The 25,729-nt window shown below is 43.4% G+C and overlaps 2 protein-coding genes across 6 annotated transcripts in view; both read left to right on the forward strand.

Annotated features, from left to right (window-relative positions):
- Positions 1-25,729, forward strand: part of LOC100539836 (vacuole membrane protein 1-like) — a 41,797-nt gene extending 16,068 nt beyond the window's left edge. For all 5 annotated transcript variants that reach the window (XM_019622005.2, XM_019622007.2, XM_019622006.2 and 2 more), the window contains 3 exons: positions 6,714-6,881; positions 11,287-11,418; positions 23,466-25,729. In XM_019622005.2, the coding sequence (XP_019477550.1) occupies positions 6,714-6,881; positions 11,287-11,418; positions 23,466-23,564 (399 nt within the window). In that variant the 3' untranslated portion in view covers positions 23,565-25,729. The remainder of the gene's footprint in view (positions 1-6,713; positions 6,882-11,286; positions 11,419-23,465) is intronic.
- Positions 24,816-25,729, forward strand: part of LOC100551022 (clathrin heavy chain 1) — a 17,571-nt gene continuing 16,657 nt past the window's right edge. The window contains exon 1 of the mRNA XM_031556494.1: positions 24,816-24,842. Coding sequence (XP_031412354.1) covers positions 24,816-24,842 — 27 coding nt within the window. The remainder of the gene's footprint in view (positions 24,843-25,729) is intronic.

The raw sequence follows: 25,729 nt of genomic DNA on the forward strand, positions 1-25,729 counted from the left end.
CCCCCACGCCCCTCTTTCCTGCCAGGACTACTGAATGCTTTTTAAAATCATATTTGTTTCAGTGATCCAGGCCCAGGAGCCAAACTTGTCAGGAGACCCGAGGTAAAATCACAGAAGTGGTTCTCAAAAGAAAAGCTTACACAGCAGGGCTCACTCCAGCATTGTGAAGTACATGTTATAATTTGGAAATCCACAGAACTTATTCTCATTCTTTCCCCTTTTAATTAGTGACTTTAATACAGGAGTATTTTCTCAGTGATTTCCTGCTTCATAAAAAAATTTGCTCTTTTTTATTTTGTAGGGGGATCATTCAAAATGATCATGAGTAACTCATAAGTGATGTGTTCTGTGTGTAAAGGAAAAAAGCCAGGAGGAGAACCTGAGCTGCCCAACCAGGTGGGGGGACACAGCCACGCTCCCCCTCTCAGCACTGAGTTATTAAGTGTTCATATCCACTCCTTGCAGCTCTTCAATTCACATCAATTGACAAGACTAGGAAATAAAACCTGCTTTAGTCTAATATCTGTGATCAGGTTACTGCTATTGAATTAAGGCACTTAAAGGAAAATATGTAGTGGTGCAGAAGACAGAATTCAATTGTAAAGCAAGTTGAAATGGAGCCTGTTTGTGTAAGGCTGGTATGCAACGTATTCTTTCATTTGTTTCCTCCATGCCTTTAAACCTGCTTCCTCCAGCTGTCCTGCACTCTGCACAATGGAACATCCTGGAATACTCGAATTGACACAATTCACAAAATCACTCCTTTGCTTACCATCTCTTGTTGGGAACTGCTGCCTGCAGCTCACATGGGCTCTGTTCTGTTTGAAACTGCAGCATCTGTGTTTGCAATGTGCTGATGAACTGGGAGTGCCGATGGGTTGAGATGGGCACTGCTGCCAGATGAGCTGAGTAGTAACCTGGGTGCCTTCCTTGCATTTAAAACATCTGAGCTTAAATGTGGTATTTGCAAGGGGAAAATGTTCATCTAGAGTCTGAGTGCTGTGAGTGTACCCACTCTTGTTTTACATGTCGAAATACTGATCAATACAGCCAGCACCTCTGTTTTATGTTCTTCTGGATTATGCTGTGGAGGTAACAACTAATGCAGCTCAATCTGGGAGGCCAAGATCCCCCACCTCCCCTCCAGCCTGGTGCCTGAATGCAGGGGGAAGCTGCTCATCCTGCTGTGAGGGTGACAAAGGCTGACAGGGAGCTGGGGGGTGGCTGGAAGCAGGAACCTCCCTCCTGTCCCACTGTGAGCTGCTGGGCCATCCAAATCAACACCTAAAGCAGGATGACTGCCAGTGCCATATATGGCCTCCAGTGCTGCTGGAATCACTGCACGTCAGGAGCTGGACAGTTTTATCTCAAGCTGAATCTGTGGTGGTAAACTGCTAATGGGAAGCTCCTCTGGCTGTGTGGGCTTAGCTCCCTTTGACTTTTCAGAAGCCTGCAAAATTTTCATGTCGTATTAATGTTTAAGCCATACTGAGCCTCTTGGGCAGTTGTAGGGGTCTGAGCTTGCCCCAAGCTGCAGGGTCAGTAAGGCGGTCGGTGCACCGTTCTCTTCCTTTCAGTGGTTGATGGACTTTACCTTTCAGATGCTGACACTTGGTTTTCATTATCTGCTCTTGATTTCCTTGTGGCTGACCCTGGCTGCTGGGAGGTCACATCATGCTTTCTCCTCCTTTGCTCTCACACAGTCTCTGCGCTGTTGGTTGCTTTTTCTTTCCAAATGAGGAGCCTGAACTTTTTGCTTTTCTCGTCCCCGTTTCCTTGAGCAGGCTGGAAATAATGATAACAGTGCAAGGCAATCTCTAATTGGAGGCATTAAAGCCAATCATCACTGCTAGTGTCAACTTGAGTAGATGCTGTGATTTATTCCTTAGTAATAATAAGCAGTTGACTAAGGAAGGGCGAGGAAAAAATGTTGACAGATTATTTTTGTCTTCTGTCAGCACCAGAATGTGAACTGGGATTCTTCCAGTCGTGCCTTTTCCTGACGTGGGTCTGTGTGACTGCTCCTATAGAAAGCAGCGTGGGCACAGCTTTACAAAGCGTCTGCTTTTCTTGCTACTCCTCAAAGTAGCAACGTAGCCCCACTCTGCATTCCGTAGGACCACGTGCCTGCTCCCTTGGTGGTTCATGTTCAGTCATATTCAGAGCTTGTGGCTCATCGTTTGGAATTTCCATCAGCTCTGCACCGTGGGGCAAAGCTTGACTGAAGTGGGAATGGAAACTTACTAACAGACATGTGACTGTAAAGTTAATACATTGCTTGAAATGCCATGATGGTGTGCTAGAGCCCTGGCTGCCTGATGGATACTTGTGTCACCAGAGGATGCTGTAGGTATGGGATCCTTCTTCATTCTGAGACACTTTCTGTGTCCTACACTGCATACCAGACGACACATTAAATCACGAGACGTTTTAATCTCACCACACAGACAGACTGGATCAACATATTTACTGACCACCTCCAGACCCAGTTTTCCTCCTGTAATCATCACAGAGCAGTTTGCTTTGTGGGCAGCTGTTCGCCGCTCCTGGAGATAAAAAGGTCCTGCAAGATGGTGTTACTTTCTGGAGAGGTGTAGTGACTTCATAGATAAGTATGAGATGAGTCGCAGCATGGGGCAACGCTTGCAGGATGTTTCCCATGAGAAGCAAGCTTTTGCTTTTCTAATTTATCTTAATCAAATATAGAATGACATGTTTCCCCCACTGTGGAAGGCTGAGTCTAGAGGCTGGTATGAAAAGCTCCATATCCATGAAGGAAAACAGATTTTTAGTGCATTAAGTTCAGCAGTGAGTTCAGGGTAATATTTTTCTTGCTGGCAGACGTATCGCTTTTCTAATATTTCTAAATTAGAATGAGTCTAAAATTATGTCTTCTCCAAATACAAAAGGTTAAAATTAGATGCTGTTCTTGTGCTTGCAGCACTCGGGCAGGATGGCTGTTGTGTGCAGGGACACGTGAGAGGGCTGCCTTTGAGATGCAGTTGTTTGCAGCTATGGTTTTATTCACAGTCTGGATGCACAGAGTGATTAATAACGTGAAAATGTGATTCATTCTTAATTGGATATGCAGTCATTTCTCCTCCTGGTAAAGACTTCTCTGTTGTAAATAAAATGACCATCAGTGTGTTGTTAAGACATCTTGCCTTGCAGAGGTGAATTTCCAAGTGTAATTTATAGATTTATTTTTTTTTAAAGACTCTACTTTCTAGACATTTCATAACACATTTGAAATAACTTGTTTCTAAGGATTAGCAGCATCTATTCTACCTGGGGTGACTTCAGTCACTAAACTTCCAAATTCTCTGAAGGCTGCGAGTTCAGGAGTTCAAGGTTGCCTTCTCTAAGAGTTGTGCAAATAGGGATTTCCAGCCGTTCCTCAGATTACTATTACTAACGCATAGATTTATGTTGAGTTGCCCTTGGTGACCAGCTCTTGTCCTGTTTGATTTTAAATGGCACAGATATTTCTAACAAATTGCATTCCAGCCTGACCACAGGCTCCTGCTGGTCGTAAGCAGTGGCAAGCAAATGCTTCTAGCCCGAGTCAGCAGAACGTTTCTCAATTTCTCCTGCGTTGGCCCTTGTGAGTGCCTCCTGCAATGAGGGGGGGAAAAAAAAAGCTTCATTGGAAGAGGGTGAGGAAAAGACAGTTGTGTTCAGGATCTTACATGCCTTGGATTTCTGTGACTGTTCCTGGTTTGGCAAGCAGCACGTCTACTGAGTCGGCTGGTTTTAGTGTTTGTTGTCTGGTATGAGGGTTTGAAGTAGTTTTATGGAGCTATTTTTAAAGGTAGAGTTGCAGAGAGGTTTTCCTAAAGCATTGAAAGAGGTAAACCTCAGAGTATGTGCGGAGAGGGAGAAGGTGGGAAAGTATTGTGTGGAGTGGGTTAAAAAACAGTGTGAAAATGAATCCTTCTGACTCGAAGGAGCACAAAGTGTGCATCTGAGTGTATATTGCCTGGGATTTCCCAAAAGTGGCACCTGGAGTTGGCTCCCCGTCCTCTTAAAGCAGAGTTAAAACAGCCCCACTGCTGCCTACAAAGCAAAACGGTGCCTGTTTGCAGCACGCAGACCCTCCCTGCAGCCACGGCCCTGGTCAGCCAGCCGTTGTTTTGGGAAGTGCTTGGTAACCAGGCTGTGTGGAAGCGTTGTGCTCTGTGTGAGCTCTCAAAGCAGCTCTCGAACAAAAGCAGATGTGGGGGGTGATGCGTGAGGCTGCCGAGCTGCGAGCTGCTGGCCCTTTGACTAGCAGGAGCTGGGCTGCACTGCAAGGACACGGGATTGTTCTGCTCTCCCTTGGCTCTCTCTGAATTTTAAGACCCCACACTTTGTCGCTCTAAATGAACTGTTTTGCTTCATTTCTTATTCCAGTTAAAATGTGGCTTCAGTGGGTTCCATAACTCCAACTTCTTTCCATTATAGAATTGTTCCCATTGCAGCAGAAGAATTATGTTCAATTGGTGTAGTCTTCAGGTGTCTCACTGGCCATTTACGGCAGCTTTGCAAATGCCTTTATTTTTTCCACTGGCTGCCACTGGTAAGACGTTTCCTTTTGCAGACATCTGTTGGTTGAGCTCTTAACAGGAGGAGATGCTTTGGGACTGTAGGGCCATTCTGAGGGTGGTAACCTCATTGGGAGAAGCAGCTCATGGCAAGGAGCTCCTGGAGAAGGCATTTTGTCTTTGCATCCTCTTGGGAGCACAGAGCTTTCCTCACACCACAGTGTGCAGATTGAGAAGAAACGCTGGCAGCGCTCTGAGTGAAACCTTGCAAAGAGGATGGGGGAGCTTCATTACAGCACAGATGATATTTTACTACTGTAAAACTGAAAGTAACAGCCTGCCATCACAGCTGGCTGTAGCTGTACCGTAGTGTGGTTGACCTGCCAAATTTTGTGGAACCGAAAATCATACTTCTTGATTCACACACCATATCGCCCTGCCTCGGCAGCAAGCTTGTGCTTAATCTCAAGGGAACATAGGAAATGGTCATTTAAACTCAAGTGCATGGGGATTTCCTCCATGCAAATTTCATGTTCAAGAGACTTCTACTGCCAATTTCTGCAGGTGAAATCCGTGAGTTAAGGAAGATGGCTCAAGAGATCTTTCTCTGTCCCAGGTTGGCTGTCAGGCTGTGGGGAGGGGAAGCAGGAGGAGCAACTAAATTCTGTGAGCTTTAGAACATGGTGGAGAAAAGTTACCAGGTTTGCCACGAATGTATTTTGTGATTTGAGGATCTTTGCCCCTGTCCTCCACGAGTAAAATAGAAATGCATTATTTGTTTAGGTCTGAAATTGCTGGGAGGGGGGGGGAGGGGGGAGGGGATCTTGCAGCTGTTACCAAAAAGGAGCCCATTGTCGGTGTGACTTCTCACAGTGCCTCTAGTACATGCTACAAGTCACTAGTTCATTCTTCCTTCCATATAGAAATCACTTCTTGTGTATCAAGTTCTGGATCTCTTCTTTCTTATTTTACTTCAGTGAACTTCAGAACTTGTATCTCATTGCCATGAGAGAAGTTGCTGTGTGGATGTGGCTGTGTAGGTGCTCTGGTCTCTTCATTGAGGCCTGAAATGCTGGCATGAGTGAACCCAACTAAAATCTTCCCTAAGTCTAGGAAAGGCACCGAGGCTTCACCTTTAGTGTGAGGCTGCAGCATCTCACCCTTTCATGTGCAAATGAAGACTGTAGGATTCTCATACCTCAGGCTCCTGCACTTCAAAGTGAGCTTTGGGAGCCTCAAAAGGGGAAATGGCAGTGTTGGGTTCTATCATACTTTCTCTTTCCCTCGTTATTTTATAAGAAATCTGGCTTTGGGAGGTATTAGGCTCCCTTATTGGGGACCTAACAGACCCCACTTAAAGGATTTCTCTTCTACAACACCTAGTCCTGGGTTTGGAGTACAGAATGTAGCTGTAGGATTGCCTCTTGACTTCTTGTGTATTAAAATAACAGCAGTTCTTTAAGGTTGAAGCAGTTGAATTCTTCAGTCAATAGTGATGCTCGTTTTTGGTGGCTTGCCCCAGAAATCATTTAATGTAAGAGGAGAGCAGGAGAAATCCATTTATATGGCATTTAAATAACACCACAGTTTTTGATTTATATTTCAGACTACTTTTAGCAAACAGCAGTGAGGTCACTTTCTGGTACACACAGAAATACAGGCACGAGTTAAAGCCACAGATCTTTGGAGAAAGATCTAAAAGTTGCAAAGTTCAATGGAAGATGTGATAAGCTCTGGTTGTTCAAAAAAAACTTAACATAGAATTTAAATGCTTTCATCCTCTAAAAACAAGAGTAGGGAGAACACCTGCTCCAATAAAGCTGCTGGCTGTAAATGTCTTAATGAGACCATTTAAAAGTTTTGAAAATTTTCCTGTTCTAAGAAGTAAGGATTCTTTCTTTGCCTTGGCAGCACTGTCGTGCTGTGCAGTGCCATGGCAGAAACTGAAAGACTTCTTAACGTTTTTATTTGATGACAAGGAAGAATTTTTTGAAAAAGTATTAGTAGCTTAGGTGGCACTTCAGATGGTCTTAGAAAAAGTCTGTATGTTATTTAACATCATTAATGGCCTAAGTGAGAAAGTTTTAGCCTACGTTCTTTGCGTCAGAGACAAATGGGGTAAATGCAGGTTTTTTCCTTTAATCTTTATCACAACTCACATGAAATCCACTTGAAATTATGTTTTTCCAGGGTCCACACATAGCATCAGTTACTCTTGCTGCCTATGAATGTAACTCTGTTAATTTTCCTGAGCCTCCGTACCCGGATCAGATCATCTGCCCTGATGAGGAGGTGAGCGGCGGATCCATCTCTCTGTGGGCGATCATCTCAAAAGTCAGGCTGGAGGCCTGCATGTGGGTAAGGCTTGCTTTAATCTACACACCTGATTTCTCTGTTCAGCAACACTCAGCAATTGCTTACTTGAGCCAAATGACGATGGCTTAACGCTGCTGCAGTTACATCTGTGGTTCAAAGAGCTGCTTTCCTGATCAACCTTCTCTGCACTGGCCATGTAGTACTGATCCCCTGTAGTATTAATCTTAAAGTTCTTGAAGGACTGACTTACGAACTGCAGTGTTACACTGCATGCAGTTAAGCATTAAACTTCAAAAAATTGGAATTTTTATCTTCAAGGAAGTTGCAGGCATTCATCAAGGATTTAGGCCCTGATGCTACAGCTGAGGTGTTTATTCTGGGTTCCATCAATGAATCAGATTAAATAAAGTGCTGTGTTACATGTTTTTGTATATTATTTCCTTTTCACTGCCTGTTTCCATCAGGGCAAACTCTTCACTTCAAACAGGAAAAGCAGGTTGGCTTCTAAATGAATCAGGAAATGCTGTCGTTGGAACTTCCTTTCTGTTTCTTTTATTCCCTCTGCAGTTTTTGTATAGTTTGCTTTTCGGATGGCTTTGATCAGTCGGTGTTTGTTTCATTCTGGGTAGGTGACTTTAAATCCCAGTTTACACAGATGTATCTGCTGAGAACTGTATGCCATTTCACTTTGTTTTTACTGCTGTATTCCTCTTCTGAGTGACCATTTAATTGTTAAATTAAGAGGAAATCCTGAAAACAAATAGCATTTGCTGTCTGCCCTCATGTTCCCAAATACCACCTCATGGTACGAAAAGGTATCTTAAGGCAACTTTGGTCGCTACAGCTTTTAAAGTGATCAGCAGCTCCACTGCCTACAGGAATGAGGTTTAGGCACATCATGGATTCAAGTCATGCCAGACAAAGTAGTTCACAGTGTTCATGTGGAGTAATGTACAAAATTCCATTTTAATAATGGAAAAAGTGGACTTGGAGACCTCTAGAGAAGCAAAGTATATCTTAATTTTCAGTCTTTCTAATGAGAGGACAGATTTCCCTGAATGCTTGATGAGTGGCTGGAGGTACAAGTACTTACAAGACCATAAATATAAGCTTTTTTTCTCTTTTTTTATTCTGCTGCTGCTCTGCCTCTGCTTGAGTTTGTTTAATGCAGCAAAAATGGCATTTATAATCATGTTTCTAGGTTGCAAAATACAAACGCAACTTAGGGTAAACACGCATTGCTTAATCTTCAGCATCTAGAATAACTGAACAATGATGAGAATTAAGCTCAGAAATGAATTAATAGCACTGCAAGCATTGAAAGCTTGCGTCTTTCAGAGGAGAACAAGCAGTACCTCCAATCTTTTGTGAGAGCAGCATTTCTTGGTCCAGGCTGTGGAAAGGAGAAAGGCGTTGGAGCAAACCATCCCCCTCCCCTCCTTCCCTTCTCGCCTTGGAGTTCCCTGACCACCACCTTTCTGCTGACCTCTGCCTCCACTCACTTTTCCCTTGGGAGCATCCCCGTCTCTCAGTGATGTCTAGTGTAATGTTATGCTTTCTTGGAATGTTTCATGAGTACATAAACATCGCCTGCTAATTTCCTGTAAGCCAGATCACCTTGGCGACTGCTGCTGCTTCTTCCAGTGTGTTTCTTTTGTCCTAATTCCAGTTCATGTTTTATGGAAGCTGCTGAAGAAACTTACACTGGGCTCTGTCGTATCGAAACCAAATCCCACTGAAATGGAAAGTAACAGCAGCCTCCAGAAGACGAAGCAAGATGAGCTTTTACGACTCAGAACCTTACTAAAAATTCTTGATTTGAATTCATTTTCAGCTTGGAAGTGAAATGGGAAATACTCAGTGTAATTTCTCATTGAATTTCATTGATGGAACTTTTTTTTTTTTAAATGGAACTGGGAAAACTTCTAATTGGATGTAAAATCTGAATGTATCAGTGGATAGATGCAAAAGCAAAGGAGTGATTGGATGTGTGCAGATGTGCTCCTTGCAAGCACATGGAGCTCTGTGAGGAAGAGGTGCAGTAGCACTGCCAGCCTGTTTTCTTCAGCCTTGTAAAGTGAAACGCTGTCGAAAGGCTGCAGAGTGAGAGCTGGCTGATCTCCCTGATTGTTTGGAAGGAGACAGGAGAGGGGTAGGAATATAAGATTTCTTGTAAAACGTTGAAAGCAGGACGGTCCCACCGGGGCACTCTGCAGAGCTCTGCCTGTAAAGCTGCCCAGGCTGAGCATCCTGCAAGGCCTGAGTGCAGGGATTGCTCTGCAGAAGGGATTGGGTTCAGATCACAAAAACATCGGCATCTGTTCCAGCCAACCTAAACCAGGTACAGCTTTTTCCAGAGATGAAAATCATTACTGCTCCCCTGCACGTCAGTGATTCTCATTTCTGTTGATAATGAGTGTTGCTGGAATTAAATACCACCGTATCTAAGGAATTATTAGGTGAAATGGAAATGATGGTTTTAAAAATCACTATAAAAATTGGCTCCACCAGTCCTGGCCTGCAGAAAGACTCCCCAAAACAATCTGCTTAGGTGTATGCCAGTTTTCACAGCCTGCTATCCAACAGGGACAAGGAATTCAATAGTGCCCTACATTTTTAATGTGTTGCAGCTTTCTTTTTTTTTTTTCCTTTTTCTTTTCTTTATTTATTTATTTTACAAGAAAGGAAGGGAAAGAATAAAAACATTTAATTGCTGAGGATTAGCAGAACAGGCAGCCTGTGTCCTGACTGGGACAAAATCAGTTCGAAAGACTCTTCTACTGGAGTCATTTCCCCATTTCCTTTTCTGAATATACTGTGTAAAAGAATTTTGCTCAGCATCTTATTTGCTTTTCCAATTTGCTGCCAGCAGAACTTGCATTCAGTGTTAAATAGAGAGCTAATGTTACAGAAAGCAGTTCAATAGTTAGTGGGTTGTATCCTTAATTGCTGGCTTTATTTTTTTCCTTAAACATACTTAGGGAACCTATCTTGGGTAGCCCTGAAATCATATGATGTTGCTGCAACTTGGAGATGTTTTGTAATGGGCATGTGACTGATCCACTTTAATGAAAGTTCACGTCCAGTACACGCATGCAAACCTCTTCCTCAGCTAGCAGAACGAAGCCAAGGCGAATTGGCAGAGCCTGGAGGAGCAATGTGACTTTTTGTTCTTGCATCACCCTCGGAACATAACCTCAAGTGAATTTTTCTGAACCATCCTTGCTACTGTGTGCAGGCTGATCTCCCCCCTGTGCCAGCAGCAGGCAGATTAATGAAGTTCAGCTTGTTGCACCCCTTTGAGTTTTTCTGCTGTGGAAAACGAGGCGTAAATGTGTGATGTTGTGCTTAAAGTGAGACCTTACAGGTGGGGTAACTGCAGAGAATGGCGGGATGGAAAGCCACAACCTGTTGGTTTGGAGTACCCACAGCAGCTGGAATTCTCCCTCACATGCAGCTGCATATAGAGTGGGAACAAAGGAAATTGAAAGGCTTTTACATAGCTTCAAAGGGATAGAAAAGCATTTGTTACTCACTCCTGACCCTAAGAAAGAAAAGCCATCTGCGTGCAGCTCTGTTTTAGCACTTTTCCAGTGTGCTGCCCGACTATTGTGTGTTACCTGTCCTATATTTAAACTATTCTGAGTTTAATCCAAGTTCCTGTTTCATTAGCCTCTGTTTATCCATATGTTCAGTCTCGGTCGTCTCCCTTTTCTACTCTTTTTCTTTGGTTAAGCTAAAGTTGTATTTACCCACAAGACTGAAATGAGTCATTTGATGTCTTGAGAAAACAAATATAATTTTCCTGTGGTGAGAAAGGAACCCTGCTTTCATCTCTGGTTCTCTTGGCTTTCTTTATTCCATCTTAAGGAGAGAGAAATCTCCAGATCGAGCTTTGTCTATTTTCCTTGCTCGTAGCTGTAGTAAAACTTGACCCTGTTTTCTAATAAACACTTGCACAAGGTCTCATGACTTTGTGAACCGTAAGTAAACTGCATGACGGCACAAGGGAGGAGTTCCCAGATGGTTCTGCAGGCTGTGCAGGAGCTGTCACATGCTGGCAAGTGTGCCTGGCTCCGTGCAGGAGGCGAGATGGCCAGGCTGGGCCAGAATGTGGGATGGGGATGGGCTGCAGCACCCCACAGCAGCACACTGCTGGCCCCAGGGCAGGCAGGGCTCACAGCTGTGACCCTGCAGTGTGGTACTCTGCACTGAGAAAAGTTGCATTTCCCTAACATGGAAAAATGGGATCTCAAAGCTAATGGCTTTAATGTCAGGAAAAAGCTGTCCTGGTGGATGAAAGCAAGCTCCTCAAAGCAATTGCTTTCCACAGCTCTGCAGTTACAACATGGCACGCATCTCTGGCTTCTAACCTTTTGAATTGTCTGTGCATATCGCGTTTCCCATTTGAGAACAGAGAAATAAATCTGGATTATTCTTTTCCCAGGGTGCTGGCACAGCCATCGGAGAACTGCCTCCGTATTTTATGGCGAGGGCAGCCCGACTCTCTGGTGCTGAACCTGATGATGAAGAGTACCAGGAATTTGAGGAGATGCTGGAACATGCAGAGACTGCACAAGTAAGAACAGTGCAAAACAGAATTAATAAAACACAGAACTACTGGATGGGAGTAAATAACCATTGCAATGAAATGGGAATAGGCCAAAGATCAGTTGGTGCAAGTACTCAAGGGACTTCCCAGGGGTGGAGGGAGATTCTCCATCGGGTAGAGATACCTCTGGGGGTAGGAGATTGAGAATTGAGCTTGTTGAAGCACGTGGGGTAGTGCAGCCAAAGCATTTGCTACAAATACTGCATTTATTTACAGTTCCAAAGGCAGCACAGTATAGGTAGAGAGAAAGCAAACTAACAGGTTGGTGACAGAGGAGAGGCTGTAACAACCATGATTATGGAAAAGCTGCATTTAAAACCTCCCTGGGCCAGGTGACTGTCAGCTTATCCCTCCCCGCGTGACCTTGGCTGCTGACAGCCTCATCAGTCAGAGGAAACATATTTTTCCTGATGTGAAAAATGCAGTGAAACTGCCCCAAATCCCTTTATGTTGTTGATCTTGTGATTTGTTCTCTTGAAAGATTAAATACCATCTGTGTGATAACATAGTTTGCAACTGATGCTGTATGTCAGTGAGATGTTACAATTCTGCATTCAGGACAGGAGTTGGCATCTTCTTCAGAAGCCGTCCATAGCCATTAACTGTTTGCTAGGGAACTTTCTTGATACAAATACTTTTCTTCCCCCCTCCTCAATAGTGGATGAAGCTTTTGGAAAGACTGAGTGCAATCTAGTAATGATAACAGTGAACCCTGTGTTTTATGAGAGCCTCCCCCTGCTAAAAAGTTCCATAGGATTTTCCTGCTATTTCACTAGTAAATTCTTCTGTATCTTTGAAGATGTAGTGGAAGGGGGGAAAAAAAAAACTGCCTTGGTCTTTGTTGTGCAGTCAGTCTTTGCTTGGCAAAGTAATCCCCAGCTGTATAAAAAGCACGTCCCATTTAAAGAAGAAACACCAACAGTCAAATGCCTGACTTGAGAGCTGAGACGCTATCTGTGTTTACTGAAACTCTCCCAGCAAATTATAGCACGTAAAGCTCTGGGAGCAGCCAGAGCCGTTTCCAGAATGCACAGTGAGATTCTTGGGCAGAGCATTTTTGCTAGAGAGCGTTTTGTCAGGACAGGCCAAAACGTGGCTGGCTGTATGGACTGCTCTGAGTGAACGGGTGGCGTTGTGTCATTCGTTAAGGAAAACAGTGCTGTTATTTAACAGTGTTTTTGATTTTATTTCCTTGATAATTGAGTTGGGATTGAAACGTGTTTTGTGGATGGACAGCCAGAAAAAAAAAAATCTTTTTGAACTACACTTGTGGTTTGGTTTCTGTAAAATTCTATTAACATGAGGCTTTGACAGTCTGATTAAATTGTAATGCTCTTATAAAACTGACAGTTCAGTTTTTTCCACTTAATAATATGACTTCCTTTTGGCTTTTGGCATCGATCGTGTTTTTGCTAGATGTCTGTGGGAGGCAGGCCTGCCTATTCCTATGACCTTGAGTAAATCCCAATCGTTAGCATAGCTTATCACTATTTATTCTGTAATTGCAACTCCGTGACCAGTTATAAAGTCTATTTTTAAATTGCTCAATAACAGTCTTTATTACCTACATCAGCTTGTGCCATTCTCCAGGTTGAGGTCTTATGCCCATGAAAGCAGGGAATGTGACAAGTGTGTCACACCATGGAGGCTGCCACGGCTGTTTGACGTCAAGTGACAGAAGCCTTCTCTCAGCATAAAGGTCTCGCTTCAGCCTGCCTTATTGAAGGACGTGAAATCGGGCGTGTTGGATTTGGAAGAATAGCCTCCCCCTCTACTTTTGCTGAGTAGAGAATGCCTACAAGGCACAGCCAAACAGCTTGACGTTCTGCCTGCGTGTGTTTTGTTTAGAGCTGCTTGCTGCTGTTTCTCAAGAAACAATGGTAATTTTGAGAACCAGATGAGGATCTTCTATGGTGAGAACAGACCATGAATTGAACATCCAGCCTGACTGATCTTTGAGGGGGGAATGTTCCTGCTAGTTTGGCAGCTTAAAAAACAACCACCAAAAAAAGGGAACTTAAAATTTTACACTGTTAATTCCTTTTAGTCCTCCATTCAAAACTGCACAGAGTGAAATATTATTTACTTTACTTTAAAGAGTCTGTTGGGTGGTAGTGTGTCAATTGTAAATCCAAGTGACCTTTCTCCTTGAGCTGGGTTTTGAGAAAACCCATTATCCTGCAGATGATGTGAGTCTGCCTCGTACTTTCCCCACTGCTGTACTTGGAAAAGCCCCTTGTTTTAAAGCACATTCACTTCTCCTTTCCAAGCATCTGTGCATGCTGCTGAGCCAGTCCTGTTTGCACACACTGAGCTCCAGAGCTTCTCCTGCCTTGTAGCTTCTCTTGTTCAAATCGAGTGGCTTTGTCCCAGAGAAGGAGTGTGGTTTACAGGCAGGGCTGTCGTTTCTCAGAGCTGCACGCAGTGCAGAGCCCAGCATGCTATAGGAGCAGAGAGACTTGCTCTGATTTGTTAGTACTTAAACACTGTTTTAGAATTATACATGTTTAAAATGGCATTTTCAGTTGCTCTGGACTCTCTTCCAGTCAAACTCCAGAGCAGTGGTGATTTTAGCAGAGCTCCCTCGTGGCAGTGGAGTATCTCCAGCGCTGCGTTCAAACCAGCCTCTCAATTAGGGGAAGTGAATCTGCTGCTTAGTGCTGGGGCAGCACATTGCTAATCATACAGTGCGAGCAGAGCTCTGTGCAGCCTCGTGGCCACACACCCGAGTGCAGGGTTTTTCCTTTGCTCCTGATTAACGGTTGCTGATTGTGAAGTGCTCTTGTGTCTTTTTGTGCTGAAGTGCCATAAGCTGGCAGAGGTTTCTGGTGCACATGGAGCTCAGTGCCAGCTGCCCTCGAGGTTCCTGCTGATGGATGCTGCGTGGGCCTTGCTGTGCCACAGCACTCTTCGCTAAGAGAAGTACCAATGTCTTTGCTATCTATCCAATCCTTAATGGCTCCGAGTGTTTGGATTCATTAAGTAGCGTATTTCAAAGAACTAATTTACACATTAGGCTTTGCTTCTCTGCAAGCCAAATTTCCACGTGAAAATATTTTTGAGTTGCCTGTGTTCCTGTCAGCCCCTGCTGCTTGATGACTTCCCAGGCTGCATCCTGCCTCTGCAAGGACACAAACTTGACAAAGGGTTAAATCTGCAGAAATGCCAGGATGCAGCAGGACCCCTGGTAAATGACCCAGTGCCATCTGCACACTGGCTGCCCGTTGCTGCTGGGACCTGTTTTTGCCTCCACTGAACCTTTACTGGTTGTGGTTTGCCTGGCCATCACATGACTTCTCTGAAAATTCCCCCTCCCCTCCATTTCCAGTAAACTGTTTGAACAGGAGTGACTCAGACTGAAACCAGCTTCCCTGTAACCACAGGGCTTGTTAAAGAATTTGTCAACGTGGACTCAAGAGGGTTTGTATTAAACTAAGCTGCAACTGCTTCGGTTTGCATTGCGTCAGGAGTTCCACCAAACAACTTCCTGCTCGGAGAGGCGGCTTCTTGTCTGCAAGGAGTTAAAGAGATGAACTTTGTGATAGTGGCAGTCGGACACATGCGAAACCCATCTCTGCAGCACTGCTGAGAGGTCCTGTGCCGTGAGCTGGATTGCTTTTCCATGTCCTAATGCAGGTCTCGGTGCAGGAGCAGAACAAAGTACGCTCACCACACCCAGCCGTGGTTACTCGGAGCACCCAGCACTGTGTTCCGACACGACACTGTGACTTCACTGAAATGGAATGATTAGGTTCAACTAATCAGCAAAATATTACTTAATTAGCAGCGTAAAGGTGGCCAAATTAAAAAATGGATCTCTCCCATGATTAAACTAACAATTAGTATCTGGTGAGTTCCTGCTTGGGAAAGACTGCTTGGCTGCTGCTGGTTTAAGCAAAAGCTTTTGAGGGTATTCTTTACAAGAAGGAAGAAGTTAAAGCAGACCACGGAGAGCCTTCTATAAAGCAGTTATCATAAAAATGGAAGTGGTAAAGTCATATACAATAACTGGAAAACATCGACTTCTCTTTTTTTTTTCCCCCCCAGAAATAACTTGTTGAAACCCAACATCAAATTCTGTTCATTGTGTTTCTTGCTCGTTCTTTCAATCTCCTCCTTTTCTCATCAGCTTCCTCTGTTAGGTCTGGGCAGCCCGATGGGTGCCACCAGGAGGCTTGTCTGCATGCAGATCAATGTGTGCTTTTGTTAATGCATGGACGGAGGTTTCTCCCCTCCTTATCTTAGCCCATAATTAAATGTAAATTCAAAACGAATCAAACTTTGGAGCTTCAGTGGGTGAAAGCTTTAAATAGGGGAACTGTTGGTAGAGGGACTTTCTTCAGGAAGGGGGGAGCAAAGAGTTAATATCTGCACAGGGCAGACAATGGGAGCTGTGAGTAAGAAATGTGTGAGCAACCTCCTTGCTGCATTTCTTTGGACACTGGCAGGAGAAACTGGCAGTCTTGTGCCTGCATTGTTCTGTTCATTTGCACACCTGCTTACAGATAAGGAAAAACCAGCCTTAGCTTTGCTCACGGTAATCTAGAGATGACTTTTTCACATTCTTCTTTGAGCTTTTCTTTGTGATACCTCTGTTAGCTAAAACTCAGAAGGCCTTCTGCCTTCTTTTGGTGTTCAGTGTGAAAGTACATAAATCACTCAAAGCGCTGAGGAAATCAGGATTGCTTTGCAGTATTTTCACTCAGTGTTTGGCTGTTGGCTCAGAGCAATTCTGTAGTGCCAAATAAGTCACACTGCAACAGAAATTGATCTCTTAAGAAAGAATATACCCAAGTTTATTGTAACTCTTGCATGCTGCTTGGTCTGGAACACTTCTGTTTCACTCTTTCACAGTCATTTGGGCTTTTTCAGCTTTGTGAGCTTTGCTAAAGAGAAGGAGCAGTTGCTACTTGATAAACTTGTGTGGCATGGGTGAGCTTTTCTGGAAAATTTAGATCTGGGGAAGAAAAAAAAAAGTAATAAAATTGTTTACAGATCTTCTTGGGAAGAAAGTTGGGCTTTTTTTCTTCATGTCTTCACATAGGGCTCTTCTGAAATATTCAGATTAACATAAGAATTTCTACTATTTCATTTCATGGATTAATAGATACAGTTGTTTTTCACTTTGTGTGGACAAATAGGTTGTGTTGCAGTGCAGGGAGTCGCTTCTAAAATACTGTTGGCCCAGAAATATTTTGAAGAAGATAAGGAATAAATGAAAGGTTGAAAAACTCGAATTTAAGAACTCAGTATTCTGAGAAAGGCCAATCAGAATTTAGGGTCACATAAGCTGCTTCAAATATTTATTTTTCAGGGAACACCTTCAATAACTGATACAAATTAATTATGGTATCATGGCCTTTTTTTTCCTTTTTTTTTCCTGCTCCAGACACTGTTTAAATATCCGTGTTGTACAAGAGTCTGGTATGCAGACCACTTCTCTAAGCTGTCTGGGAACCTCTGCTCCTTCCCAGGGCAAACCAGCAGAGGTATGCTTAGCTTTGCACATCTGCTGCCTAGGTTGACTAGGAAGACTGGTGTGTGCAAAAGGATTTCTCAGCTGTGTATGAAATCGTTTACTTTTATTAAACAAGTGTTTTTTCTGTGCATGGGCTTCTTCCTTAAATTATTTCTAAGTTCCCTTTGGGAAGAGAGTGTGGCTTTTTTCACTTCTGGTGACTGTGGCTCTGTTTTGTAAGGGATTGAAAAGGTCAATCTGTGTGTCTGGTTATCACAGATTGCTTCCTTTCTTGATGACGATGGCTAAAGTAAAGTAATAACTGGCTTAATTCCAGCCCTCTCGAGCCCCTCCTTGCAATGCCTGGATCTTAAACCCAGCAAAAATAGGATTTTATAATATGTAAGGGATTAAAAAAAAAAAAAAAAGTCAGCAATATCCTGGAATGGCACAGTACACATCGTGCTCTGTAAGCAGTGCTGTGGCCACAGTAGCTAATTGCGATTGCAGCTTTGAGATAAATGAGCACTCACTGTGCAGCTCAGTGGTATTTTAGGCAGCCAGCACGTTGGTGGAGGCAATGCCAGCGCACGCTTCCAACTGCAGAAGCAAAGGCTGCAGAGGTCAACGTCTGATGTGTGGGAACTGGAGTGATAGGATGTCCTTTTGCTTCATTCTTCTCTCTGTAGGTGGCTGCTAGTATCTCGTTATGGAATCGCAGAGAAATTAATCTTGAAAGGGACATCAGGCAGTCTGTAGTCCAGACTTTTGCTCCAGGCTGGGTCAGCGATGAGGTCGGGTTCCTCAGGTGTTATCAGGTCTGCTCTTGAAAAAGTCCAAGACAGGAGATTGCACAGCCTGGCTGGGTGATCTGTTCCAGGGCTGGCCGACGAACTGAAAAACTACCCACAAGTTCTTGATGCTGATGGTCTGCTTAATCCTGGTAAAGCCTGTGAACTCAAGGGCCTCGTCTCATTGCTGTTCATCCTATTTCACGCTGGACTTCCTAAAATTGTGTTTTCATTTTCACCATGGACGTGTATTTGTCTTTTAACATCCCTGTATGTTTACACTGTTCCTTTTCCTGAATTTAATGTCACCGAAGACCCAGACCTCTTGTGAAATTTATTTCCTTCTCAAGCTTAGAATTTGAACTGCTTCTCTTAGTGTACAATGGCTGTCCTATGCCTGTCACATATTAACACCTTTTATCAAACGCCAGTGCTGCTTTGCTCTGCCACCTTCCCTTTGCTGCTTTCAGCAAGTCTTGAAAACCTGTAACTTTCTAACAGCCCAGTTTTCATTAGAGGGCCTTTCTTTCCAGACTTTCCTAGTGATAAGTAGTGATAAGCTTAAACCTTGCTTCTCCCCCCTCTTCTCTCCAAGTATCAACATGGGAATACTCCTTAGTTTCCCCTTACTTGCATTAACCTGGGATTATTTTGGGGAAAGTTAGAACAGAAGTGTGGGACCACATTCCTTCTGTGCAGTGAAGATGCTGAAAGTCATCACAGCTGCAGGAGTGGGAGATCAGGACTGCCATGCACCACTATCAGAATGTTCCCCTTTGCAGCTTAGTGGAACTGTCACCTTTGATGTCACGCAGGAGAGATATGAAACAGCATTTCTGGTCCCTGAGTAGGGATCTATTTGCAGTGATAGGCAGTAGCTACTGACTGCACCTTCATCTCTGTTCTTCTCTTCTTAATTCCAGATTGCTGCGCTGATCGTTAAACATTGACTGAGCTGCTGCTTCTGTTGCATGGATGTTTGTTGTAACCTCTCAGCCCATAGGTAGCTGTCTGTCTTCTTTAAAGCTGCCCTTTTGCAGTTAATATGTTATTTCAGTAAGTTAATAATTCTTCCCAGTCTTCTGAAAGTCTAGAATTGACTGCCTAACCACAAATGGTCATTCTCCCATAAGCTGTGTTTGATTCCATTGTGCTGTAACAGAAAGCCGAAGAGACGAAATATAGTGCAGCTCATTTTTAACATAACTCAGATTTTTACATAAAAAGGAGTGCTGTCTTTGTAGGCAGCTTTTTAGATGCGAAGGAATTTATCATTTTAATAATCTGAGACAGTAGCTTCATACGGTGCCTTCAGTCTTGGGAGAAAAATGTTCTCTTCTGAAGTTTTCTAGTTGGATTATTAAACTTTGTTTCTGGTAAGAAAATATGATAAGCTTAATATATTATGCTCAAATATTGGAGTGATTGTCTGATTCTTCCTCGCATGGAAGCTATGCTGTCCCACCCTTCCCCACCTTTATTGGCCTTCCTCTTCTTGCTTTATTGGTGCCCATCGCACAGCTGACAGTGTATTTGTAAAGTGCTTACTGTGTTGATAGCAGAAAGAAGTTGACAGAGCAGATGTTCTCGTAGCCTCAGGTCAGCCTCGGATCATCTCTTCCAGAAGCTGACAGCCATCACTGCTGCCTGTGTGCCATGGGGTTCATGGTTTGGGGAGGGTCACAGCTTTCCTGATGCTCCAAACAAGGGATTGCAACTTCATGATGGAAGATGAACTGTTATGCTGTAGTTATGAGAGACCCATCTGCGTGGTCTTTCAAGGAAATATCTTCTGCTGAAGTCCCAGTGGCTTGTTTCTGTGAGGGCTGGGATTCGGTCCTGTTCAGAGCTCCTTCACCATCAGCTGGCTCATTGCTCTGGTCCATCAGCAATCTGTTTCTGGAAATTAAGAAAAGAAAAAAAGGCATTCACAATTCATTTGTGAACAATAAATTGTGACCTTTCTGTGTTCTGAGTCAACGTGATAGAGGAAAAAGGGTCACAGCTTCGTCTGTGCTGGAGTTTGTTAACTAAATCCAGCGAAACATTCAGCGCTGAAATAACTGAGTTGTTTTATTTTGCATTTTATTTTACAGTGAAGGGAGAAAGAGGAAATAGTGATTTAACTGATAAAATGGGAGCGAGGTAAAACAGAGAATGGGCAGAAGCCTTGCAGTTAGGACAAGATTGCCCGTTCCTTTTCCCAGAAGCAGGGCTGTCTTTATGGGAGTGGATGCTCACAAAGGCAGATGTGAAGCAAGCTTCCCGAGGCCGCCGGCTGAGATGTGTGAATCAGAATTCCAGCTCTGACCTTTCGATGCCTCTGATTTCCATTCCAGTTGCTGAGATCTTATGATTAACCCAATGAAGTAATGTTTAATCATTTAACCTTCCTTCGCCTGTGTTGCAGCAGTCACAGGAAATCTATTTCCAAAGCAAAACAACAAATCATTTTTGAGAGGGACGCAGTGAGCAAAAGTGTCCTGAATCGCGGTAGGGAATGAATCACGTTGAGCTGAGAGTCGGGTCCGGTCCGTGTGCTCTAATTTTGGGGGATATGTTGTGCCTGTAAGTAGCTGATCTTTTATGGCTTTCTCTGATTTCTTTCTTTTCTTTTTTTTTTTTTAAAGCAGTAAATAATGGAAATTGTTTGGCTTTTATTTCGAATGCTCAGGAAAAAAAAATCTCAGCGAAGAGATTGTTCCCCGTGCAGGGTTTGGAACAGCAAAAAATCTGTTGTGAAATAGGTAAAAGTTGTGAAACTGGAGATCGTATTCTCTGAGAAATGAAACTTGGGAGGGTTTTGGTTTTTTTAATTATTGCAGATGTCACAAAGATTTGACTAATGAAATGTAAGGGAGCAAACGAGCAGAACTGAACCTGTTTACATTGAAGTAAATGTGGAGACTCAAAGATCTACTTTTGTTGTGACCCTGTTGTGTACATTACCATGTAAATTATTTCTATCTGTGACGACACCACATCATGGGAAATGGGGAAAAATGTCCCAAATTTATCTTTTTTGGCTTATGTAGAAAGTTTGGAACAGAAAGAGAAATTCCCCAGTGCAGTTTGAAGGACCATTGCTGTGCTTTCTGTGGGTCACTGTGTAACGGATAAGGAATGTGGAAAAAGAAATAGAACAGAACAAAAAACTATTTAAAAAAAGAATCTAAGTTTTAAATTAAAAATAAAAACTCATAAATTACTGAGGTGACAAAAAATGGTCACAACTTATTATTTTTCTTTTTCCTGAAACAAATCTGTTGCCCTCTTTGCAGCACTTTGGGTGCTGGTTTTAAAGCAGGTCCTGTTGTTAGCTGGAGGTGAGCAGCATGGATTTCAGGTTGTTAGCTGGAGGTGAGCAGAGGGGATTTCGGGCAGCCTGGCATTTTGCAGCTGTGTAGAAATCCTGTGAGAAGAGCTGTTTGCTCTTCAGAAATGTGACCAAACCGCTGCCCTGTGCAGACATGAGGGTGATACAGTCAGCCTGTATGGAATTGTGGTACGTTGAATAATTGCAGTATGTTGAATCAAATGACAATTACACCTTACTGCTTTATTAAACCAGCCGGACTGCAAGCGTTAGTATATAGATCCCCTGCTAAAGAGTTCATTTCCAGCTTGTGAGCAGTAATACAAAAGTGCACTGGTAATGGGTCAGTATGTTAAAAGGAAAACATTAACTGCTTCCACTGAAATATATCATGGATGTATCTGAACAATCCGATGGGATTGTTTTATTTTAAACATCCTTTATGGTGAGATTTACAAAGCTGTGAAAAATTCTGGCTTGTCTTGCAAAAGTGCAAGTTGTGTTTTCATTGTGAGTGTCATGAAATGGTGGGAGAAAATTAGGAACTGAAAAGGCCACGGTCACATTCAGCTCAGTTAGTTTGGGGCAGACATCTTCTGAAATCCCTGCAGAGGAGGCACTGCTTCTGTTCACCTTGGCAAAGAAGAAATTCTATCATTGGAAGGACAGCGTTACGGTTATGTTTAGTTTTAATTTTAAATAGCACTGAAAAAAAAAATGTACTGCTGCTTTAGCTGTAGGTATAGAAATGGGAATACATGCTGCCTCCTCCACGTGTGGAGGTTATTTCCTTTACTTCTAGCTGCAATCACACCGCAGTGCTGCATCCTTTGCACTTTGCATCTCAGGTGCTCTGTGGGGCTGAGTGCTGTGTGCTGCTCACTCCATCCGCACTCATCTCTCCTTCGGCTGCTTTGGGTTGTTAAATGTAAAACCACCATGAGGGAATTGTAGTTTGGGAAGGAGCTGCCCTCGATGTTGCAAGATTTTTGGATTTAGCTCACTGCTAAGCTATGGGATTTTGTTAGAAGTAGCAACGTTTGTCAAAAAAATGTTTGTAAATCGTTGTATTCCATTCTGCAGTGAGACATTCACAGACCAGGATGTGTCATCCTGAGGTGTTGCTCCATGTTAGAGATTGCAAATCTGTACCTTTGGGGTTCTTCTAAAAAACCTTTCGTATTCTGCTGAGGTTAAAAATGTCCCAAGATGTAGGAAGTGTCATTTCTTTGGCTTTTTCCTTTAAGTTGCAGTATTTAATTTATTGGATTTTATTATGAAATCGAATTCTGGGGTCAATAAGATTTCTCTTGAGAAGCTGTTAACGATTTTTACAGCTCTGAAGTGTTGATAAATTGCTGCTTGAGGAGGGTATAAAAGCACAGCAGATGGCATCGTCCCAGGTCTTAACCTGGCGTGAGAAGTGATGTCTGTTGTTTGGTTCAGGATTCAAATAATAAGCAAACATGAAGCAGTGGTGGATGACTTGCTGGTATGTGGTGTTGGAGGCTTCAGCAGAGCTGTAACAGTTACAGCTGCAGAAGTTGAATTGTTGTGGATTCTTCTGTAGTTGTCTCACAGTGGAAAATTGAGAACGTTATTAATTACTGATCAAAGTCACTTCTTTGTTAAACGTATCAAAGATAACAAAGAGATGCAGGTTTTGTAACTGCTATTGCAGTGCCTGTGCAGGTAATCCTGACCCTACTTAACTTCTTGGACAGTTTTGCCTCCGAAGACTTTTCCTCTCCCCTGATTCAAATGAACGTACAATGCTTGTGAGAGTCTTCACTTTTGCTTTTGAAAAAGGTTTACTGTTTACATGGGAGATGCTGAGACTCTGGAATTCACTGTGAGTAAAAGCAGGTAATGCATTCTCAGCATGGCTTCATAAAGAGGAGCTCAGATCTCTTACAGTCCTTCGGTTCTGCCACCTTTCTTTCTTTTATAGCAGTCTAAATGTAACTCTGCAGATGTAATGAACTTTGCAGTTCTGTTTTGGAATTAGCTATTTTGAAAAAGGCCCTGGGTTTGCAGACAGATAATGGGATTGTTGTATTCTGGCTTTGTTTTGAGAAAATAACTTCTATTGTAGCACATGATATGGAAGGAATTAATTCCTTTTGCTTCCTTAAGGAATAAGGTTGTAGGGACACTGGGAATACAAAGATACAGGGAAAGAAGCATTAGAAACGTGTTTCCATAGTAATTGAACTCATCACTGCTTGCAGAATTTTGGAGAGTAACCTCTGGAAGGAGCACCAAAAACTCAGAATGTGTGAGGATTTGACACTGACCATCTCTCTTTCCTCTAAGCACAGAGTTTCACTTTGGCCTTTTTGTTGTTAATGAGAAAGTCCCAAAGCAAGGATGCTGCAATCGCGTACATTTTGAGGTGTGTTCAGTTTAGGGTTTGTGTCACTAATAACATTCTCCTGTTTGTTTGCAGGATTTTGCTTCCCGGGCTAAGCTGGCTGTCCAGAACCTGGTACAGAAAGTTGGGTTCTTCGGCATCTTGGCCTGCGCCTCCGTAAGTGCACTGCAGTGACAGAGGGGCTGTGATCACACGTTGCAGGCTGACTGTGGCACAGTGAGGTTAACGCTCTGAGCTGTGTTTTGTTTGAGTCCATATGGATCTTTGCATCTTGTTTGCTATTTGTGTTCTCTGTGCTGCGCAGGGAAATGGGATGGTTGTGGTATGGCAAGTACAATAGGATGGAGAAACTCCAGTCCTAGATTAGTACCAAACACAGTGAATTCTGCATGAATGCACAGCTGACAGTAGTTACCCTTCCTTCAGCTTTACCTTTGGGCATCATGACGTTAGTTCTCCTGGCAAAATAGTGCCTTTGGAATAGCAACGTTTCCTTTTTAATCCATCAGAAGAGTACTGTGCCACAGAGGATCTCCTCAGTTCCTGGGTGGCTTTTTTTATAGAACAGCTCATTCTGTAGTTTACCATGGCAAAGGGAAACCTGCTAACAAGAGTTAGTTCACTCAGGATGCAGGCAGCTTCTCACAGCAGGCTTAGATGGAGCTGAGCTGAGGTTCCCACAACTGACCGAGTGTCAAATGCATGCTGCAGCTCCCTGCTCTGTTGGTGGGTGTCTGGCAGATCAGATCGTGTGCCCCTGACAGCTCTCCTGTTATGACTTTCCCAACCCAGATTACTAGCTGGCAAGTAACAGCAAGAGCTATATTGTTACCTGTCGTTTCCTCTGGAATTGTTACCAGCAGTTTCTGCTGGAATTGCTGTACCTACACTTACAGTTTCTGCTATTTCTTCAGATGTTTGTGTCGTGTGGCTTGACATTTTCAGATTCAAAGATAGACACCAACTGAAAGTGACCTGTACAAACCCTGACATAGTAGTTCTCATAAATCTGCTCAGGAGGTGTCAGTGGGTTATTAGGAGCCGGGAGGAACAGAAGGCAGCAGACAGTTTCAGCCATGGCTATCTGAGTTGCTCATCGATTTCTTTCTCTAAGACAGACATGGTATAAGCATTTCCACTGATGCTATTTTGGTGCTTGAAGTAGGCTAATACTGTTCTTTTGAGTTACTGTCTGAGGTTTAAATCTCTCTGGAAGCTCGAAGAGAATGAGTAGAAATGATGTGCCTTACTCTCCAATCCCACACACAAACGCAGAGAAATGTGATTACTGCAAAGAGGGGAATTGTTAGGTCCCCTATGATCCCATTCTTCTGGAATAACCACAGCCATTAGCCAGCTGCTCAGCTGATGAGGTATTAATTCCACACTTGTCTAGCATCCCTCTCAGTTTCCTAAATTGTAGAGATGACAATGTTAGCTGTTTGTTCAAATGTAAGTAACCTGTGTTAGCTGGAAAGAATTAAGCTGATTACAGCCGCTGGCACACAACTTGTGTTTACTAATCTTTTGAACTGCCTTAATATTTAGAGTGGAGATGTAGGTTACAAGCTGTTCCTTAAGTCTTTCCGTCCAGTGAGCTGTGAGGCTGCTCCTGCACTCTGACTCACTGCTCTGCAGTCACCATCTTGTGAGCCATCCCCTCGTCTGTCTGTCTTGTGTAACGAGAGCAGCTTGTGGTCAGCAGGATGAGTTCCTGGGGGAGCTGGGCGAGGTGGAATGTGGACAAATAGGGAACGTGAGGAAGGGATTGCTAGATGGGAGAGGTGATGTGTAAGCTAAGCTCTCCATAGTTCCTGCTTAGTGATAAACATTTGCTTAACTTCTTCCCTACTTGGTGCACTGTTCCTCCGTGTGCTCCGAGCTCCAGCTTCCTTCTGCTTATATGCAGCCTGCCCTGGGCTGGGGGAGGGATGGGAAGTCGTGGATCCACCACAGTGCACTTGAGGACTTGTAAACGTTGGTTGCAGAATAAATGCAGAGCAGCAGCAAGCAGAGAGGTGAAGTGTGGGAGGAGGCGTTAAAAAAAGCATAGGGATTCCAAGCTGTAATGGCTTCTAAATGCTACATAAAAACACAATCAAATGGAGTTTAAAACTTTGCAAATGTATGCAGTGAAGTCAACTGAGTGTAACGTGCAGTGGCAATAGGAAAAGCATATTATTGTCTTAAGGCCTAATTGCTATGTAAAGGCAGCTCTGAGAAAGGAATGGAGCAAGGAAGAGATTCTTGCTGTGGTTGGTGGGAATTTGTGAGCGTGCCCTCCTGTCTCTGTGGGCGTTTTTGGCACTTCTCAGTACTGCACATGTGTGTGTTTAAAA

Source organism: Meleagris gallopavo, chromosome 21 (assembly GCF_000146605.3).
Source record: "Meleagris gallopavo isolate NT-WF06-2002-E0010 breed Aviagen turkey brand Nicholas breeding stock chromosome 21, Turkey_5.1, whole genome shotgun sequence".
In the NCBI taxonomy this organism is placed as follows: domain Eukaryota; kingdom Metazoa; phylum Chordata; class Aves; order Galliformes; family Phasianidae; genus Meleagris; species Meleagris gallopavo.